The sequence below is a fragment of the Coregonus lavaretus genome, assembly GCF_964263955.1.
Source record: "Coregonus lavaretus genome assembly, chromosome: 25".
NCBI lineage: Eukaryota > Metazoa > Chordata > Actinopteri > Salmoniformes > Salmonidae > Coregonus > Coregonus lavaretus.
The window spans coordinates 35,302,262-35,324,237 of record NC_140012.1 but is presented as its reverse complement, the minus strand read 5'-3'; the positions used below and the strand labels follow the sequence as shown (position 1 = coordinate 35,324,237).

The following is a 21,976-nucleotide window of genomic DNA, read 5'->3' as shown; positions in this document are numbered from 1 at the left end:
TGCTGCTTTGTTGACAACTCCAACCACCCTGCGCCCCGGGTATTCAGCCAATCAGCGGCCGCCACTGGTTTATTGTCAATGTCGTTTCATGGAATGTGAAAGGTGTTAACTAACCTGTTAAAATGTCCCATCTTTACCATCCAGCCATGGACAAAAACGTTTCTAGCAATGTTGACTGCTACTTTTAGAGCTTTTAACAGGTTCCAAGTTTGGGAAATGGTTTACATAACAGCTTTGAAATGATAGTTTTCCATACTCATCTTTGTAGAAACTAGATTTATATATCAGGGCTATATCGTTTTTGTTATATCTTCTCTTAATATAATTTCAATTATCTGATGTATTAATTAAATAGTTAATAGATTTAATGTAAAATATAAACATGTTTTAATTTTATAACAAGTTTATAACAATCCATAATTGCCATTATCACAATAAAAATACATGGTGTACAAACAATTTATTTATGAAACAAGATAATCTCTTTTAAGTGGAACACTAACAAAAAATGGTTTGTAGACAATGTAGATCTAACAACAAATGAAATCCAGAAAAAATTACATTTGTGCATTGCAAAATCCCTCACAAAATATAACAAAGCTAGCTACTAACCACAACAATTAATGCTATACAGACTAACAACAACTAAAAAGCTATACTTTGCAAATATCCTTCATCCATATAAGTCGCCAAAAGTTACAAGAAACCTTTTTACTAGATTTTTGATAGATTCTAGAATGGCCTTTATCTGGTTAAATTTTTCCACTCATTCAAAACAGAAAGTTCTCTCCTCATGCCCATCTGTTTTTACTTTGACACATGAACAACACATTTACATTTACATGAAGTCAAATGCTCCCTGTCACACCAGGCATACACACTCAAACCTCAGACCATCAGATGTCAAAGTCAAGGATGCTGTGAACCGTTAACATAATAATCACTGTTGCTCTCTCATCCTACTACTACATCTAACTCCAAACATGACACTCTTACCATTACATAAATGTTTTCACTCTTACATCATCTTCACTTCCTCAACACTTAAGGCTATGTTCCAATGTCCATACTAGCATACTACTTAGAATGCATGCACAATATATATTGCTTCATTCTAAGTGGTATGCTAGAGGGATATTGGAATAGAGTGTTACAACTAACCCAAACTACAACTACTACAACTGCTTCTCTTAAAACCACTGCATTGTTTTGTATATTTTATCTGAGTGACGATAGGGCCTCTCTTGAGCATTTGGCTAACATATCAATCAAGTACACTGAACAAAAATATAAACGCAACATGTAAAGTGTTGGTCCCATGTTTCATGAGCTGAAATAAAATATCCCAGACATTTTCCATACGCACTAAAAGCTTATTTCTCTCAAATGTTTTGCACAAATTTGTTTACGTCCCTGTTAGTGAGCATTTCTCCTTTGTCAAGATAACCCATCCACTTGACAGGTGTGGCATATCAATAAGCTGATTAAAAAGCATGAACATTACACAGGTGCACCTTGTGCTGGGGACAATAAAAGGCCACTCTAAAATGGGCAGTTTTGTCACACAACACAATGCCACAGATGTCTCAAGTTTTGAGGAAGCATGCAGTTGGCATGCTGACTGCAGGAATGTCCACCAGAGCTGTTGCCACAGAATTGAATGTTCATTTCTCTACCGTAAGCCACCTCCAAAGTCATTTTAGGGAATTTGGCAGTACATACAACCAACCTCACAACCGCAGACCACGTGTATGGCGTCAGGGTTATGGTATGCTTATGTCAACATTGTGAACAGAGTGCCCCATGGTGGCGGTGGGGTTATGGTATGGGCAGGCATAAGCTACGGACAACGAACACAATTGCATTTTATCGATGGCAATTTGAATACACAAAAATACTATGACGAGATCCTAAGGCCCATTGTGAGGCCCCTTTTTTTAAGGTATCTGTGACCAACATCTGTATTCCTAGTCATGTGAAATCCATAGATTAGGGCCTATTTAATTTATTTCAATTGACTGATTTCCTCATATGAACTGTAACTCAGTAAAATCAATAAAATTGTTGCATGTTGCGTTTTTTAAATGTTTTGTTCAGTATAATACATGACATAACACTGCATAGTACACAAAGTTTGTGATAGTGTATTTTTATCTTGATGTTTGAGAAATTTTGATGTTGATATCCAACAATCTTCAATTGTGAAATTTCGTCAGTGTAAACAAATAAATAAATTATTTACAATCTCTAACAAAAAAGCAAACAAACAAAACAAACAAACAAACAAGACATAAACTCATGATAATAATTTACAGAAGAAATTATAATACAAACTTAGTATAAACATCTTCATCCCAAAGTCTTTAAAATGCTATAAGACGGTCTCACGGTCAACCTTTTTAGAGTTTGACAAACATTTTAAATGAGTAACTGAAGACCCTTTTAACAAAACTGCATTCTGGGGGTATAAGAAACAATACAAAAATTAAGAACTTTGTTCAAGTTAGCAACGTACATCAGTGTGCTTTGGTATTGATTAAGAGTTTGGCAGATATTTGGCAGTTAATATTAAAATTGATCCAATTTTTCACTGCATGGCTGAAACTGCTGAGGTCAATACAGATACCTTTAGTTGCTAAGCAACCTAGACACCTTTACTGTACATTGTACTTAGCCTCAAGTTGCTCTCTATTCCAGCACAAACAATATCAATATTTATAGAGTAACAAGAATTGTATATTTACTTTTGTTAATGTAAAGCTATAGAAAGTTAGGAGAAAAATCAGAGTAAAGCACAAAAGTGGTTGTACAAATAATCCCTATAATATGTTGTCAACATCGGTTACGCCAAGACCTTTTTCATTTGTCCACAAGGCCTTTTTCATTTGTCATCGGTTTTCATTTCTCAAGGAAATGTCTTTTCACATAAGGCACTCAGAAAAACTGGAAAAGGCCTGGGCTGCCCCTTCAATGGAAAGTTAGAGGCAAAAATACTTTGGAGGGGTGAAGCTGAAGCTCCATTTCATTGGTTGAAATGACGAACAAATCAGCAAAAGGCTGGTGATCAGGTTATGTGGTTTAGTGTCTTCAGCCATTTGAAGTTTTCACATCCAACGCTGTTCAGTTATCTAGTGAAAACAGGAGAAATAGTATGATTATTTATTCTAAGCACATTTATAACAACAAAGCTAAGGAATAACAGCATATCCAGAGTCATACAGTATATAGAGTAACCTATATACAGTATACAGCCGTATACATACACAATATGGTTCTGGGAATATAGCCAACAATACAGCAACCGGTGGAGCATTGTGTGTTCAATACAGTAAAGTGTGAACAAGCAGTATTCTTGTATTTGGGATCAAAGTAGCACTTGAAACCCTTTAAGAACACACACCAGACCTCTCACAAAGTGTTACAAACACACACACACACACACACACCCACACCCACACCCACACCCACACCCACACAGTATACACGCAACATAGTATAAGGGCTCTATTAAATCTATATAGCCGAAATTCAGCATTACAGCATGATTTAAATTTAAAGGCAATGTGCCCGCATTAGCTGAGACTGCATTCCCGGTAAACGCTGTATATGTTGGCTCAATCGGAAATTACCTTTACATTTCTATCACGTAATCTGTAACGCTTCAGCGATACAGATTGAATAGAGCCCTAAGTGTCTAGGTCATTGGAACCAGGCAAGGAGACGAGCAGAAACAAAAGCGTGACTTCAGTGTCTTTTTGTTACCTGATGGACAACACAGTTGGAAACTCCAGCTTATCTGAGTATTGGAAAAGATTTTGAAGGTTTTAAAAACACTTTTTTTACCCCTTCATCTGCATTTTGTCTCCCAAAAAGAAGAGATCTCTTCCACAATTACCAACCAACCATTCTTTTCACAAACCATGGACTGTACTAGGCTGGTACCAGTTCTGTTTGTGCCAACTCCTATGGTAATTAGAGTGACACCATCGGAGTTAGCAAGACAGCACAAACAGATCTGGGACCAAACTAGAATGGTGCTTCTAGCTACAGGACTCACCTCTACACTCATATTTGAGATCGGAGAAGAAGACCAGTTCCTGGGAGAAGACAAACAGGCCTAACCGTCCTCCAGCAAACGTCTTGTCGTACACTGGTCCTGAGTCTGCCAAGATCTGTTTTCCTTCATAAACCACAACCCTACATAAAAACAACAAGACAATAAATTAATGATTGAAAATGATCACTTGGAGTGCTGTACATTTGGACAAAGCACACTATGAACAAAACACCCTGCTTAACAGCTTAACCTATAGTATATTATCATAAAAAGTATTTTCAGACTGTTACTGAGGAAAGTGCAATGGGTGTGATCGACTGGATTCAATCCCGGGTCTCCTACATACCACAAGACTGTATTAGCCCACTGAGCTAAAGCCTAGGCATTAGGCTAGACCTGCTCACCTGATGAATCCAGTCTTGGGTCTGTGGATGAGGTGCCACCTGTAGGCTGTGTAATCCTTCCAGCCAATGTTCTTTGGGTCGTGCCACAGAGTGCGCACCTGTGGACAACAGAGAAGGAAAAATCGAATTAGTGAAGATCTATGATCTATGATTACTTTATACATTTGACTGGCTGATTGAAAGATTGCTTAAGATTGCTCTGGCTAAACCAGAGAAACCGTATGATTTTTTGGCTCTACGAAATTATAACTTGGATCTTAGCATACCTGATTTTTTGTGTTGCCTGTGTGCCACAGGGCGTTTCTCAGGTTCTCCCCTGTGCCTGTGGTTGAGTTGACCACCTTAAGGGAGACACCAGAGATACCGAAGGCCTTGGAGGGTTTATCTTCCCAGTAGGTCTGAGTGATCTGCTTCCACATCACCACGTAGAAGCGGCCGCTAGACTGGTAGCCGAACACAAAGCCTGCGTAGTCGTCATCCCGGTCCGTGTTCACGTAGAAGGTACCACTGAAGTCCACCGCGTTGAACTCATCAAAGCCTAGGATGGTGGAACAGAAAAAGTGAATACTTAGGATGGTTGGTGGGACACACACATTTGAATAATACTTCTGCTCTTCACAATATTTATAGATAATGGAAATAGTTTGATATCTTGCATATGGTAAAATATGCCCTAACTGTATAGGGTTGTAAATCTCCTGAAATCCAGATTGCGGATTCCTGGAATCAGGAGAGAATAAGCAGGGAGAGAATCTGGGACTTCTGTAAAATCTGGGAACTGGGAGAGTTTCTTGAATTTTGCTACCCTACAAGGGAATACATGAAAATATCAGAGGTAAGGTTGTCCTGCTCTACTCGCCCACTGTGATGACAGGGTCAGAGTTGACATTCTACACATACAGTGGGGGAAAACAAGTATTTAGTCAGCCACCAATTGTGCAAGTTCTCCCACTTAAAAAGATGAGAGAGGCCTGTAATTTTCATCATAGGTACACGTCAACTATGACAGACAAAACGAGGAAAAAAAATCCAGAAAATCACATTGTAGGATTTTTAATGAATTTATTTGCAAATGATGGTGGAAAATAAGTATTTGGTCACCTACAAACAAGCAAGATTTCTGGCTCTCACAGACCTGTAACTTCTTCTTTAAGAGGCTCCTCTGTCCTCCACTCGTTACCTGTATTAATGGCACCTGTTTGAACTTGTTATCAGTATAAAAGACACCTGTCCACAACCTCAAACAGTCACACTCCAAACTCCACTATGGCCAAGACCAAAGAGCTGTCAAAGGACACCAGAAACAAAATTGTAGACCTGCACCAGGCTGGGAAGACTGAATCTGCAATAGGTAAGCAGCTTGGTTTGAAGAAATCAACTGTGGGAGCAATTATTAGGAAATGGAAGACATACAAGACCACTGATAATCTCCCTCGATCTGGGGCTCCACGCAAGATCTCACCCCGTGGGGTCAAAATGATCACAAGAACGGTGAGCAAAAATCCCAGAACCACACGGGGGGACCTAGTGAATGACCTGCAGAGAGCTGGGACCAAAGTAACAAAGCCTACCATCAGTAACACACTACGCCGCCAGGGACCCAAATCCTGCAGTGCCAGACGTGTCCCCCTGCTTAAGCCAGTACATGTCCAGGCCCGTCTGAAGTTTGCTAGAGTGCATTTGGATGCAGAATGTCATATTGGGAGAATGTCATATGGTCAGATGAAACCAAAATAGAACTTTTTGGTAAAAACTCAACTCGTCGTGTTTGGAGGACAAAGAATGCTGAGTTGCATTCAAAGAACACCATACCTACTGTGAAGCATGGGGGTGGAAACATCATGCTTTGGGGCTGTTTTTCTGCAAAGGGACCAGGACGACTGATCCGTGTAAAGGAAAGAATGAATGGGGCCATGTATTGTGAGATTTTGAGTGAAAACCTCCTTCCATCAGCAAGGGCATTGCAGATGAAACGTGGCTGGGTCTTTCAGCATGACAATGATCCCAAACACACCGCCTGGGCAACGAAGGAGTGGCTTCGTAAGAAGCATTTCAAGGTCCTGGAGTGGCCTAGCCAGTCTCCAGATCTCAACCCCATAGAAAATCTTTGGAGGGAGTTGAAAGTCCGTGTTGCCCAGCGACAGCCCCAAAACATCACTGCTCTAGAGGAGATCTGCATGGAGGAATGGGCCAAAATACCAGCAACAGTGTGTGAAAACCTTGTTAAGACTTACAGAAAACGTTTGACCTGTGTCATTGCCAACAAAGGGTATATAACAAAGTATTGAGAAACTTTTGTTATTGACCAAATACTTATTTTCCACCATAATTTGCAAATAAATTCATAAAAAATCCTACAATGTGATTTTCTGGATTTTTTTTCTCATTTTGTCTGTCATAGTTAACGTGTACCTATGATGAAAATTACAGGCCTCTCTCATCTTTTTAAGTGGGAGAACTTGCACAATTGGTGGCTGACTAAATACTTTTTTCCCCCACTGTATCTAAACTGTAGTGAATTAAATATCTCTAATCTATTGCTAATATTTTTATCTCTTTTACGGCAGTATAGGGACTACATATTGATCCTACTCACCAACAGCAATGCCAGGGTCAGAGTTGACGGTCTGTACCAGCTCCTTGCCCTGATGTCTAACCACCCAGTTGGGGTCGATCTGCGTTGTTCCCTTGGGGTCCAGGTGCACCATCTGAAACTTCCGGAAGTTTGTGACGCTGACGGCGTTGTTCTCAGGACACACGTCAAGGATGTCCGGGATGTTGTCGTTGTCAAAGTCGTCTTTGCAGGCGTCGCCTCTACCGTCGCCTGTTGATAGAAGAATGGAAGATGTTGGGTTAAAATACAGAGGCCTAGTGTGAGAACTTTGACAAAGACTATGGTCAAAACGTGTCAGATTATTTTATGAATAAAAGAGCACCATGAATTCATTTGGTTGTTGCTCTCCTATTCCTTTTTAATGGAACGATTGGTGACTACAGTAGGCCTATATAACTCTCTAGTCTCCACACTAGCAATAATGTTGCAACAGTCCTACCACAGGGAAGGTAGACTTTTCACTCACTCTACCAAGTTTACATAAAAATAATCGCAATTCCTGTAAATGTTAATATGTCCGCCAAGTCCAATAAGGAGTCTCAGCCATCTGCATGCCGTGCAGATGGTTGAGGCCATAGCCTGTTAGAAACATACTCATAATACAGACCAAAGGGAAGTCTCCAGCGAGCTGTAAAGCCTGTTTCCTCATCTTTCTCCTCTACTCTCTTGTTATTGGACAGGGGGCTGACTTGATTCTATCAAATAAACACGTTCTGATGAGGTGTGAAGAGGGTAAAGGGATCTGGCTCGAGGGTTTTTCCTTGAGAAGTATCTCATTCTCTTTCTCCCTCTCTCTCTCTCTTTCTCCATCGCTCTCTCTCGCTCTCTAGTTCCCTCTCTCTCCCTCTCTCTCTCCCTGTCTCTTTCTCCATCGCTCTCTCTCACTCTCTAGTTCCCTACCTCTCCCTGTCTCCACACAGCCTGCTTCTAGTTAAAGCCAGCTAAACAAACTTCAGGTAACCCTGCATGATACAATTGAAATTGGGCACTGTGGATTAATCAAGAGCAAGCGAGCTCAGATGCCCCCTTCGGAAATAAAAATTAATGGCCTGGCGGCTGGGTGGCTGGCTGGCGGATGATGCCCTCACCGGTTCCCGCTCCGCACGATAAAGTCATATGCTAATGATGTCATCAACCCTGACCCAGATATACCCCTTTTTGTTAACTCTTCACTGTCTGACCCACCCACCACACTTGCACTTGCACAATAAAACTGCAGGAGAATTCAACAATTCAACAGTGTACAGTTATCTATATTTCTTTAATCAGTTCACTTGTTGTACCCCGCACCTGCAAGTTCCTGGATGTGCGTACACTACTTCTAAACCGCCCACCATACTTCACATTTTGTAGAGAGAAAGAGGGAAATGGAACATGGCATATTGAACTGTAAAAATATGAGGTGGTTAAGAGGTAAAAGGCACCCCATGTGTTTTTTATGGTGGGCAGATACAGGGAAACTTTATTCCTCTATCATACACCGCCGGTGTTTTAGTAGTAGCTATAGTTTACAGGGAAATGGGACATAGCATGTTGACCTATATAAACAAATATGAATGTAAAAAGGAGGGCAATAGGTTCTTCAATGTGTGTTTTATGGTGGACAAGTGCAGGGAAGCCTCAACAGGAGATTCCTGTATCACAAGCAACCCTCTGTGTGATGTTCGGTAGTATCTGGTATGTGGTCCTCTGTAGCTCAGCTGGTAGAGCACGGCGCTTGTAACGCCAAGGTAGTGGGTTCGATCCCCGGGACCACCCATACACCAAAAATGTATGCATGCATGACTGTAAGTCGCTTTGGATAAAAGCGTCTGCTAAATGGCATATTATATTATATTATATTATCTATGGTACTGTATAAAGGGCTATTACAGAAGTCGCAAATCAACCTACAGCTACTGGAGACTAATTCCTCCTCAGGCAGCTACAGTCACAGCATTCTTCACGGGCGTGAGGGTATTCAACATGCTGATGCATGGTGTGTGTATGTGTGTGTGTGTTTTCCCCCTTACCATCAGAGTCCAGTTGATCTTTGTTGGGTGTCAATCTACAGTTGTCCCTATCGTCAGGGATACCGTCATTGTCATCGTCGAAGTCACAGGCGTCCCCCTTGCCGTCCTTATCGTGGTCTGCCTGGTTGGAGTTGGCGACGTAAGGACAGTTGTCCAGGTTATTCTGGTGACCGTCTTCATCAATGTCTTGGTTGTTGTCACACTGGTCTCCTACAAGGTCATTGTCTGTGTCAGCCTGTTAGAGAGGAGAGAACAGGAGAGGACAGGACAGGAGAGGACAGGAGAGGGTTACATGTTAACAACATTTCCCAGAACTTTTCCAAATGTTTTCCAGAAACCCCGGTTGCAAGGAGGGAGGTCATCCAAATCCTCCAACTGGGAATTTCTGGGAAACCTGGGAATTTGGGGAGTGTTTCTGGAATTTTGCAACCCTAATTACACAAAAGGCAAAGTGACTGTTCTTCATTCTTACCTGGTCAGGGTTGTGTAGCAGAGGACAGTTGTCACACTGGTCACCAACTCCATCCATGTCAGTGTCCTTCTGGTCATTGTTGTACACGTACGGGCAGTTGTCTTGCTCGTTTAGGATTTCTAATGGAAAAGCGAAATGGACATTAAACAACGTGCAGCAGTAATATCATGTGTGCAGGACACATCTTTAGTCATAATCCTAGATATTTGCTTGCCTGTGCTTGCATGTGGCATTTCGCGTTCCGTGCCGTAGAAGTAACTAATGCTAATCAATCACTTGATTTACTATCCTGCAATAATCCATTCAGTATTTTTTAAATGTCATGTCTAGTTCAGAGCCAACTACTGTCAATAGCAATACAAATGAATGACTTTTAAATAATATATTAGAGGGCATATAAAAGTTATAAGAGTTGAAGGAGCCTTTCCCTGTTTTCACTAAATATCACTATAATACAGCAATGTATCATGTTTAGTAACTTGCTAATAAAAGGCTAGTACCATCTCCATCAATGTCGACAGCACAGGCATCTCCTTCCCCGTTGTGGTCGGTGTCGATCTGGGCAGGGTTGTGTTCGTAGGGGCAGTTGTCACAACGATCCCCCACATCATCCTTATCAAAGTCAAACTGTCTGGGGTTGTACATTAGAGGACAGTTGTCCTGAGGAGAGAGAGAGAGAGAGAGCATCAAGTCAAACTGTCTGGGGTTGTACATTAGAGGACAGTTGTCCTGAGGAGAGAGAGAGAGAGAGCATCAAGTCAAACTGTCTGGGGTTGTACAGGAGAGGACAGTTGTCCTGAGGAGAGAGAGAGAGAGAGCATCAAGTCAAACTGTCTGGGGTTGTACAGGAGAGGACAGTTGTCCTGAGGAGAGAGAGCAGCAAAATGGGTATTATTAGAGCGTCCATTTATTTGGAGAGGGCTTTTGATTCCCTATTGAATTCATCTAAATACCCTGATGAAGGCATTTGCAGAAAAATGTGTTGGTTTTAACAATAAAACATTGACCTCTGAAGCAAACTTCCATTGTCCTACACTCTTAGAAAAAAGGGTTCCAAAACGATTCTTCGGCTGTCGCCATAGGATAACTATTTTTGGTTCCAGGTAGAACCCTTTTTGGTCCCATGTAGAACCCTTTAGGTTCTAGATAGCACCTTTTTTTCTAAGATTGTACCAAGAGTTACTGAATCTTTTCATCCATTTGCCTTATAAAAGGTATCTTACTCTTTCATCCATGATTCCATCGTTGTCATCATCCTGGTCACAAGCGTCTCCCTGGCCGTCTTTGTCAAAATCTTCCTGTCCAGAGTTAGGCAGGTTGGGGCAGTTATCCTGTTAAAGATGGATAAATAAATGGAAACAGTTTTAGAAATAGCCACAGGAAGAAAAATGTCAAAGATTGTCATTCTGTAAGATTAGAAAATGTGGAAAATCTGCAGGTCTGGTATTGAGGATGAATGTTATTAGGACAGTTTCCTGGACTTAATAAGATTTAGCCTAGTCCTGGACTAAAGTGTATGCTCAATTGATAATCTCAATTGAAAGCCCTTTTTATTCCAGGAAGGTCTAGACTTAAAAATGCACTCCACGATCTTAAGCACAAGAAATGCAAAATCTGTATGTTATCATACAAATTTCAAAATTCGTAACATATCACACCAAAAAAAAACAGGGACCCGTTTTGGCTCGTGAGCACCACTTTCAAAACTACTTGCTGAAATTATACAAAAGTTCAAGAGTGCATATTTAATTTGGGACTAGGGACTAGGCTTACTCTGTATCCAGGAAAGTGGCCCACAGAGAACATAAAGTTAGGGTCTGTTACCTTTCTGCAGTGATAGGTGGCGTTGGCGCCACACACCAGGTTCTGATTAGGCCATCCATCCAGGTCTGAGTCCTCTCCACAGATGAAGCCATCACCAGCGTAGCCGATCCTGCACTCACACTTGTACATGGGGTCACTAAAGTGGCTGAGGTAGATACACTCTGAGGACCGGTGACAGTTGTGGGTCTTGTCTTTGCAGGGGTTCTCTGGCTCGCAAACCTGGAGAGAGAGAGAGAGAGAGAGAGAGATAGGGTGGAGAGAGAGAGAGAGAGAGAGAGAGAGAGAGAGAGAGAGAGAGAGAGAGAGAGAGATAGGGTGGGAGAGAGAGAGAGAGAGAGAGAGATAGGGTGGGAGAGAGAGAGAGAGAGAGAGAGAGAGAGAGAGAGAGAGAGAGAGAGAGAGAGAGAGAGAGAGAGAGAGAGAGAGACAGAGAGAGAGAGAGAGAGAGAGAGAGAGAGAGAGAGAGAGAGAGAGAGAGAGAGAGAGTCAGGTAGACATTAAATAATATTTCCATTTCCTAAGGAAGAACATGGTAAAAGTTCAGTAAATCAGTGAGTCTCATTTCATGGGGTGAAGTGTATTCTCAGATGTCATGTTATGTCATGTCTTGTAATGTTGTGTTATATGTGAGGGCTCTATTTCTGACCCCATATGCCCCCTGCTCCGCCATGACCCCTGTGCCTTGTGCATTCTGCTACAGTGTTTTATGTAGCAATGGCAAGAGAATCAAAGACAACACTGTTGTATCTCTATGGCTACAGATGTCCATCATTAGGAAGTAATTGGATGCCACTCCGTGTGCTCATATGGTACAACATTACAACACTGTTACGTGATGACCAATAACAAGGCCTTTCTTTCATTCATCAGCTTTGGGAAACAGAGGCCTGCTATGAGACAATTCTCCTTTCCCGTTTTCTCAAATCAGTTTGTATGATGTTGGCCTAGGATCAGAGCCGGACCAGTTTTTAAAAGCCAGTGACAAACCAATGATTCAGTAGGCCTGTTATGCAATGTTAGGGCAGAACAGTAGATCTAGGTTCAAATACTATGTGAGATCTTTCAAATACTTTGAGTGTTTGCTTTAGCCTGTCTGGAGTGCCAGATGGCAGGCGTTTGTAGTTTTGTGACTATTCCATTGGTTCCATTGTGACAGGCAAGCTCAATCAAGACCAGATAAAGTATTGTAAATTATTTTAAATAGTATTTGAACCCAGGTCTATTGGGTAGTGGAGTGGTGTAGCGAAATGATTCAACTTTCCAACAAGGAATCTGTATGTGAAATCAGTTGTCATGGTTTCAAAGCAGAAACAATGTATGTATGCCACTACAGATGTTGCCACCGTCTATTCCACGTTGGTTCGACGTAATTTCATAGATATTACGTGGAAACAACGTTGATTCAACCAGCGTGTGCCCAGTGGGAAGTAGCTATTGACATGACAGAACCGCATTAAAAAGTAATACATGTGTTGCTAGAGTGCAAACGTAGATAACAACACAGACAACAACATTAAAGAGACATACACGTAACTTTATAGTTCTCATCCCACCTAAGACCTCCACTCATACTGTAACACCAAGCAGAAGTGAAATATGAAGAGAGAAGTATAGCAGATGTTTGCAATTATTTATATATTATATATATACAGTGGGGAGAACAAGTATTTGATACACTGCCGATTTTGAAGGTTTTCCTACTTACAAAGCATGTAGAGGTCTGTAATTTCTATCATAGGTACACTTCAACTGTGAGAGACATAATCTAAAACAAAAATCCAGAAAATCACATTGTATGATTTTTAAGTAATTAATTTGCATTTTATTGCATGACATAAGTATTTGATCACCTACCAACCAGTAAGAATTCCGGCTCTCACAGACCTGTTAGTTTTTCTTTAAGAAGCCCTCCTGTTCTCCACTCATTACCTGTATTAACTGCACCTGTTTGAACTCGTTACCTGTATAAAAGACACCTGTCCACACACTCAATCAAACAGACTCCAACCTCTCCACAATGGCCAAGACCAGAGAGCTGTGTAAGGACACCAGGGATACAATTGTAGACCTGCACAAGGCTGGGATGGGCTACAGGACAATAGGCAAGCAGCTTGGTGAGAAGGCAACAACTGTTGGCGCAATTATTAGAAAATGGAAGAAGTTCAAGATGACGGTCAATCACCCTCGGTCTGGGGCTCCATGCAAGATCTCACCTCGTGGGGCATCAATGATCATGAGGAAGGTGAGGGATCAGCCCAGAACTACACGGCAGGACCTGGTCAATGACCTGAAGAGAGCTGGGACCACAGTCTCAAAGAAAATCATCAGTAACACACTACGCCGTCATGGATTAAAATCCTGCAGCGCACGCAAGGTCCCCCTGCTCAAGCCAGCGCATGTCCAGGCCCGTCTGAAGTTTGCCAATGACCATCTGGATGATCCAGAGGAGGAATGGGAGAAGGTCATGTGGTCTGATGAGACAAAAATAGAGCTTTTTGGTCTAAACTCCACTCGGCGTGTTTGGAGGAAGAAGAAGGATGAGTACAACCCCAAGAACACCATCCCAACTGTGAAGCATGGAGGTGGAAACATCATTCTTTGGGGATGCTTTTCTGCAAAGGGGACAGGACGACTGCACCGTATTGAGGGGAGGATGGATGGGGCCATGTATCGCGAGATCTTGGCCAACAACTTCCTTCCCTCAGTAAGAGCATTGAAGATGGGTCGTGGCTGGGTCTTCCAGTATGACAACGACCCGAAACACACAGCCAGGGCAACTAAGGAGTGGCTCCGTAAGAAGCATCTCAAGGTCCTGGAGTGGCCTAGCCAGTCTCCAGAACTGAACCCAATAGAAAATCTTTGGAGTGAGCTGAAAGTCCATATTGCCCAGCGACAGCCCTGAAACCTGAAGGATCTGGAGAAGGTCTGTATGGAGGAGTGGGCCAAAATCCCTGCTGCAGTGTGTGCAAACCTGGTCAAGACCTACAGGAAACGTATGATCTCTGTAATTGCAAACAAAGGTTTTTGTACCAAATATTAAGTTCTGCTTTTCTGATGTATCAAATACTTATGTCATGCAATAAAATGCAAATTAATTACTTTAAAATCATACAATGTGATTTTCTGGATTTTTGTTTTAGATTCCGTCTCTCACAGTTGAAGTGTACCTATGATAAATATTACAGACCTCTACATGCTTTGTAAGTAGGAAAACCTGCAATATCGGCAGTGTATCAAATACTTGTTCTCCCCACTGTATATACTACAGCTTCATAACTCTTCTACCGCCATTCTCCCTCTCTCTCTCCTGATACAGGGGCAAGGTGTGTCATGTTCATGTATGGTGGCCCGGAGTCCACCCTTGCAGCAGAGTGTACACTCACATTCTAAAAACGCGGGGCCACTAATAAATCACTGATGTTGGGCGATTAGGCCTGGCTCACAGTTGGGGAGGTGTTCGATGGAGTTGAGGTCAGGGCTCTGTGCAGGCCAGTCAAGTTCTTCCACACCGATCTCGACAAACCATTTCTGTATGGACCTCGCTTTGTGCACGGGGGCATTGTCATGCTGAAACGGGAAAGGGCCTTCCCCAAAATGTTGCCACAAAGTTGGAAGCACAGAATCGTCTAGAATGTCATTGTACACTGTAGCGTTAAGATTTCCCTTCACTGGAACTAAGGGGCCTAGACTGAACCATGAAAAACAGCCCCAGACCATTATTCCTCCTCCACCAAACTTTACTGTTGGCACTATGCATTTGGGCAGGTAGTGTTCTCCTGGCATCCGCCAAACCCAGATTTGTCCGTCGGACTGCCAGATGGTGAAGCGTGATTCATCACTCCAGAGAACGTGTTTCCACTGCTCCAGAGTCCAATGGCGGTGAGCTTTACACCACTCCAGCCGTCGCTTGGCATTGTGCACAGTGATCTTAGGCTTGTGTGCAGCTGCTTGGCCATGGAAACCCATTTCATGAAGCTCCCAACGAACAGTTCTTCTGCTGATGTTGCTTCCAGAGGCAGTTTAGAAATTGGTAGTGAGTGTTGCAACAGAGGACAGGCGATTTTTACACGCTATGCGCTTCAGCACTCGGCCGTCCTGTTCTGTGAGCTTGTGTGGCCTACCACTTTGCGGCTGAGCCGTTGTTACTCCTAGACATTTCACAATAACAGCACTTACAGTTGACCAGGGCAGCTCTAGCAGTGCAGAACTTTGACGAACTGACTTGTTGGAAAGGTGGCATCCTATGACCGTGCCATGTTGAAAGTCACTGAGTTCTTCAGTAAGGCCATTCTACTGCCAATGTTTGTCTACGGAGATTGCATGGCTGTGTGCTCAATTTTATACAGAGGTCAGCAACGGTGTAAATGCAGTCTAAATAATACACTAGACCTAAAACCGATGTAGAGTGAAACAGACGTACCTGTTTGTTCTTCTTGGCAGCCTCCACCCCCATGCCGAAGGGCTGCGTTCCCTTGTAGCGGGGTGGGCAGGCCAGACAGTGGAACCCTGGGTCTGTGTTGATGCAACGCAATGCTCCACCAGCTTTAAAGCATACGTCAGACACCATGTCACACTGAGGAGGAAGAGGAGCAGATAAAATCAATCAATCAATCAATTAATCAATCAATCAGAGAGCAGAGACCATGTGACACGGAGGAGGAAGAGGATCAGAAGTAGATAATATTCAATCAATCAATCATAAAATCAATCAAACCGATCGATCAGAGAACATGTGACACTGTGGAGGAAGAGGATCAGAATGAGATTTACATTCTAAGTAGGGTAATAGGTCATGAATATGAATGAGTAAAGGAAGATCCAAAGGTAATGGTTAGGCATAGCCTGGGGATGAAAATGTATTAAGGCTAAGGTTAGTGTTAGGGTTATCCATTAGTTAGTGGGTTAACCAAGTATCTGACTTGTGTAACATGCTTCTTTAACCCAAAATTACCTCGTTGACATCTTCGCAGTGGGTTCCGTTGCCGCGGAAACCAAGAGGGCATAGCCCACACTCCCAGGATCCGTCGGGGGCGCTGTTACAGTCCACTCCTCCGAAGCATGGGTTAGACAGACAACCGTCTGACAGGGAACAATAATGCATTGGTTAGAAAAGTGTTTTAACAGAGTTATAAAAGAGTTATAACTAAAGCAACCATGTGAAGGGAAGCAATTCTCCATAATTTGTTGGCGACTGGTTATACATTTACATTTTAGTCATTTAGCAGACGCTCTTATCCAGAGCGACTTACATTATAAAAAAAATTTCTTCATACTGGCCCCCCGTGGGAATCAAACCCACAACCCTGGCGTTGCAAACGCCATGCTCTACCAACTGAGCTACATCCCTGCCGGCCATTCCCTCCCCTACCCTGGACGACGCTGGGCCAATTGGGCGCCGCCCAATGGGTCTCCCGGTCACGGCCGGCTATGACAGAGCCTGGATTCGAAAAAGGATCTCTAGTGGCACAGCTAGCACTGCGATGCAGTGCCTTAGACCACTGCGCCACTCGGGAGATAGTGATAGTGAAGAGAACCAGGACTAATGCAGCTACGTTTGGACATTTGTTTATTGGTATATTTAGAATATTGACATTCAGCTTCCCCAGTTTGTTCAGGTGGTTCACTTCAGGTTGCTGTCTTCATTTCTCTCAAAGTTAGCAGGTTTCAGTGCTTTCAAAGCTTGTTGCCCATTCACAATGTTACCATTAGCTAATGGCAAAACACATCCTTCCAGACTTTGTTATCAGCACAAATATTTGACAAAAATTTGCCTGGAGGCCAATCTCACAGCACTTATCACAGGAATGTTGAAATTTGAAATAATAACTCAACTGGAATGCTAGAATGAATTGGAAAAACTCAAAGGGAGTGAGGGAAGGTTAAAATAACTCAAAAGGGAGAGAGAAAGGGATGAGGGGTTGGGTCAGAGGTGCTGAATGGGACACACACGCACACACACACACATACATACAAACACACACACACACACACACACACAAACACACACACACTCACCGATAGGGCAGTCTTGTTTGTTGCAGGCATTACTGTCGTTGGTCTCCCCGGGGCACTTCTTGCCTCCGTACTGGGGTTCGGGGCTGTTACAGACACGGGTCCGACCCTTAACTCCACCCCCACAAGTTGCCGAGCAGATCGCCCATGGCGACCACGGTCCCCAACCACCGTCAACTGCACATGAACAACAAATATTTTCTTCTTCCATTCCTTTACTTAGATTTGTGTGTATTAGGTTTTTGTTGTAGAACTGTTAGATATTACTTGCTAGATATTGCTACACTGTCGGAACTAGAAGCACAAGCATTTCGCTACACTCGCAATAACATCTGCTAACCATGTGTATGTGACCAATACATTTGATTTGATTTTAAATAAACAGTTAGTAGACCATCACATTTGTTGATCTCTTAGATCACAATGGGGGCTAGTCTTCCAAGAGTCCAAGAGGATGTTTTACTACTTGACATTACTGTCTTATCAAGTCTCTTTTACTGTAAGAAAGTGTAGCAAAGAATTACAGTAGTAGTTGTAGGCCTACGGTCACACACAGGAAATATGCAACCCATTTGCATCCATTCTGTAGTGGCCAGTGCACTCTCAGCACTGTGTGGACAGATTACCGCAGTAGGGCACATGCCGATTTGATTTGAGCCTGACGTTCTATGAAAGACAGACACATAGCACGTTTAGCATGTGAACGGTGCCCCTTCTATACGAGTGGATAGAGGTGTAAAACTCTTCTTCTTCTCAATGTTTGTAAATCCAGGTAAGTGGGTATGAATCAGACCAAAATACTTGTTCAAACTACTTTATACTGGGTACAAACAGTATTTGTTCTCTTTCAAAAGAAAGAGGCTAGCTCAATCAATGCACAGCTAAATTATTCGAAAGAAAGCAAAAATGAACCCAGGTGCCTATAGTCTCTCTAGACAGACTGGTTGCCTCCCACATTGTACCAATGTTCCAGGATACACCCTAGGTCTTGGATTTCTAAGACTACATTATCGGTGTTGTCCCCCCATACTCACTTGGACAGGGCTTGGCCTCACAGCGCTGTGTCTCTCTCCCCTGGCCCTCACAGTCCTTGCCCCCCAGTTGTGGTGTGGGGGCATTGCAGTGGCGTATCCTGGTGATCTGGCCCTCACCACACGTCACCGAGCACGATGACCACGGAGACCACAGGCTCCACCCACCGTCCTGACGAACTGAACACACACAGGGACATGCCAGTCAAGTCAGAGTATAGGGAAAAGACATACATGTGTAATATATTCAGATGCTGGGTAATTCGGTTGCAGTATACTGGGTACTAGTGAGTCAGTGCAGGTTGGAACACCATTTAGGTGTTCCAACCTGCACGGGACCTATTTCCGACAGCAGACAGAGAGACAGACAGACAGAGAAAGACAGAAAGACAGAGAGAGAGACAGAGAGACAGACAGAGACAGACAGACAGAGACAGAGAGACAGACAGAGACAGCGAGACAGACATACAGACAGACAGAGAGACAGACAGAGACAAGTCTCAGGCTTTTGAGCCAGAGTGGGTTGAGGTCTCTGTCCAGCCATCTCCATCCTAGCAGAACAGTGCTCCTCACGTGCACAAACACACACCCACGTGCACACACACACACAAACACACACACACTCTCACGTAGCAACTGCAGGAAAATATTGTTTTTATGTTGTTGTAGCAATGCCTTTTAGGTGGAGGGCCGAAGCACGTGAAGTTGATCGATCCCTGTCATCATGCATCATTCTTATGATGGCTATAACATTTGTTGGCACCTTCAATTCTTGCACATTTTCTCATAAAAAGTATATTCCAACACTATCTGCTCAGGCAAATTTGCTGAACTGCTAAACTTGGAACCAATCAGAACTCCTGTACATAACCCTCGTGATGAAGGCAGCCAATGGCTTGCTTCTATCTACGATGTAAACACAGCCTCTTGTGAAAACACGAGCTGCTGTCTGATGAAGAGGAACATATATAGCTAGCTAGCTACCAAAGACTGAAATAAGATAAATATGCACTTGACATATGCAGCATGCAATACGAATTGTCTTGGTAAAAGACCAAGTTCATATTATGGCAAGAACAGCTCAAATAAGCAAAGAGAAACGACAGTCCATCATTAATTTAAGACATGAAGGTCAGTCAATACGGAACATTTCAAGAACTTTGAAAGTTTCTTCAAGTGCAGTCACAAAAAACATAAAGCGCTATGATGAAACCGGCTCTCATGAGGACCGCCACAGGAAATGAAGACCCAGAGTTACATCTGCTGCAGAGGATAAGTTCATTAGAGTTACCAGCCTCAGAAATTGCAGCCCAAATAAATGCTTCACAGAGTTCAAGTCACAGACACATCTCAACATCAACTGTTCAGAGGGGACTGTGTGAATCAGGCCTTCACGGTCGAACTGCTGCAAAGAAACCACTACTAAAGGACACCAATAATAAGAAGAGACCTGCTTGGACCAAGAAACACAAGCAATGGACATTAGACCGGTGGAAATGTGTCCTTTGGTCTGGAGTCCAAATTTGAGATTTTTGGTTCCAACCGCCGTGTCTTTGTGAGATGCGGTGTAGGTGAACGGATGATCTCCGCATGTGTAGTTCCCACCGTAAAGCATGGAGGAGGAGGTGTGATTGTGTAGGGGTGCATTGCTGGTGACACTGTCTGTGATTTATTTAGAATTCAAGGCACACTTAACCAGCATGGCTACCACAGCATTCTGCAGCGATACGACATCCCATCTGGTTTGGGCTTAGTGGGACTATCATTTGTTTTTCAACAGGACAATGGCCCAACACACCTCTAGGCTGTGTAAGGGCTATTCTACCAAGAAGGAGAGTGATGGAGTGCTGCATCAGCTGACCTGGCCTCCACAATCCCCCAACCTCAACCCAATTGAGATGGTTTGGGATGAGTCAGACAGCAGAGTGAAGGAAAAACAGCCAACAAGTGCTCAGCATATGTGGGAACTCCTTCAAGACTGTTGGGAAAGCATTCCAGGTGAAGCTGGTTGAGAGAATGCCAAGAGTGTTCAAAGCGTCATCGAGGCAAAGGGTGGCTATTTGAAGAATCCCAAATATAAAATATATTTTGATTTGTTTAACACTTTTTTGGTTACTACATGATTCCATATGTGTTATTTCATAGTTTTGATGTCTTTACTATTATTCTACAATGTATAAAATAGTAAAAATAAAGAAAAACCCTTGAATGAGTAGGTGTGTCCAAACTTTTGACTGGTACTGTACGTTTCATGCATATACATTCGAACAAAGAACACCATCACAAATAGTGTTTCACCATTTATTGAGTACAGAGACAAATATAAAAAGTGTCTCAGGCAGTATTTGAAGTATCTAAATATAGTGTAACCTACCAATCAATGTATATCAAGTGCCGTGGAGGGTACAATCTGACAATGTTGCAGTCCAGAAATGAAAGCTTTTCTATCTATGCCAAAAGCCTGGGCCTCTGATGGAGACTGTAGAATTGTCAACAACGCATGCTTCAGTATTCCCCCTTCTCTCTAGAAGCATTTATGTGGCCAGGCCCCATAGGTGTATTGAAAGGATCCCACCCTGGTCACCAACGTAGCTGACCGATGTAGAGAGAGACAAGGGCCTTAGCAGAATGCAATCTAAAGCTTGAGTGGTGCAGAGACGAGAACTCTATCATCTATGGCAAAAGCCAAAAATGTATCTGTAGTTGGTGTTCTTCAACTCTAAAATGCACTAGACTGTGTAAGACAAAATCCACAAAGAAAATACAACAGGCAAATGCATATGTGGTCTCAATGTCTAAATAGCGACGGCAGGGCTAGTTCAAACTGCAGGACTTGGTGAATAGATTACGGGAGACAAAAGTGAGCGACAATAATTAATTAAGATGCTCAAACAAGCACGTGTATCTTTAGTGGGTGTTCTTCAACTCTAAAATGCACTAGACTGTGTAAGACAAAACAGGAAAATGCATATGCGATCCCAATGTCTAAATAGTGTTCAAACAGCTAGTTCAAACTGCAGTAGGATGGTTCTCCTCACAGGTGAGTGAATCAGCCCATGCTTGGTGAATAGCACTTGGTTGATCTCTGGGAGCAGGACACAGGAGAGCTGAATAGATCATGTGAAACAAACGTGAGAGACAAGAATGAATAAAATAAATCATCACAGCAAAGGAATGTAGTTCGTGAGCTAGAAAATGAACATCCTGACAGTCTGAGGCAGGATGCTCTGCATTCACCCTACATCCTAGGATAATGTGGCATTTCTTATTTGTCAGTATGAATGAAATGAGTGGGTCCTACATTGATGACTGTATTAGATTTCACTATTAGTCCTATAGATTTTTGTAGTCTTCAATTATTACTTGGAATAAACTGATACCTAAAACGCTCCTTGTCCCAGAATGACATGCTAGCTAGTGATAAAGCAATCTGCTCCTGCTAGCTAGCAACATATATACTTGTTTTTAACTAGCAAGTTAACTAGCATTTTACAGCTTGCATTGATGGTATCACATTTCTGTAACTAAATAGTTAGATTACAAATAAATA

The 21,976-nt window shown here is 42.6% G+C and overlaps 1 protein-coding gene across 1 annotated transcript in view; it reads right to left on the bottom strand.

The window, feature by feature from the left end:
* Window positions 1-445: 445 nt before the first annotated feature.
* The window catches only part of thbs2a (thrombospondin 2a), a 34,104-nt gene continuing 12,573 nt past the window's right edge, over window positions 446-21,976 (bottom strand). Inside the window, exons 9-23 of the mRNA XM_084141806.1 lie at window positions 18,430-18,606; window positions 17,399-17,572; window positions 16,335-16,462; window positions 15,804-15,956; window positions 11,384-11,602; window positions 10,783-10,890; window positions 10,060-10,219; window positions 9,560-9,678; window positions 9,088-9,322; window positions 7,058-7,285; window positions 4,728-4,999; window positions 4,462-4,559; window positions 4,058-4,197; window positions 3,763-3,796; window positions 446-3,128 (exon numbers count right to left, since the gene is read on the bottom strand). Coding sequence (XP_083997932.1) covers window positions 3,125-3,128; window positions 3,763-3,796; window positions 4,058-4,197; window positions 4,462-4,559; window positions 4,728-4,999; window positions 7,058-7,285; window positions 9,088-9,322; window positions 9,560-9,678; window positions 10,060-10,219; window positions 10,783-10,890; window positions 11,384-11,602; window positions 15,804-15,956; window positions 16,335-16,462; window positions 17,399-17,572; window positions 18,430-18,606 — 2,249 coding nt within the window. The 3' untranslated portion in view covers window positions 446-3,124. The remainder of the gene's footprint in view (window positions 3,129-3,762; window positions 3,797-4,057; window positions 4,198-4,461; window positions 4,560-4,727; window positions 5,000-7,057; window positions 7,286-9,087; window positions 9,323-9,559; window positions 9,679-10,059; window positions 10,220-10,782; window positions 10,891-11,383; window positions 11,603-15,803; window positions 15,957-16,334; window positions 16,463-17,398; window positions 17,573-18,429; window positions 18,607-21,976) is intronic.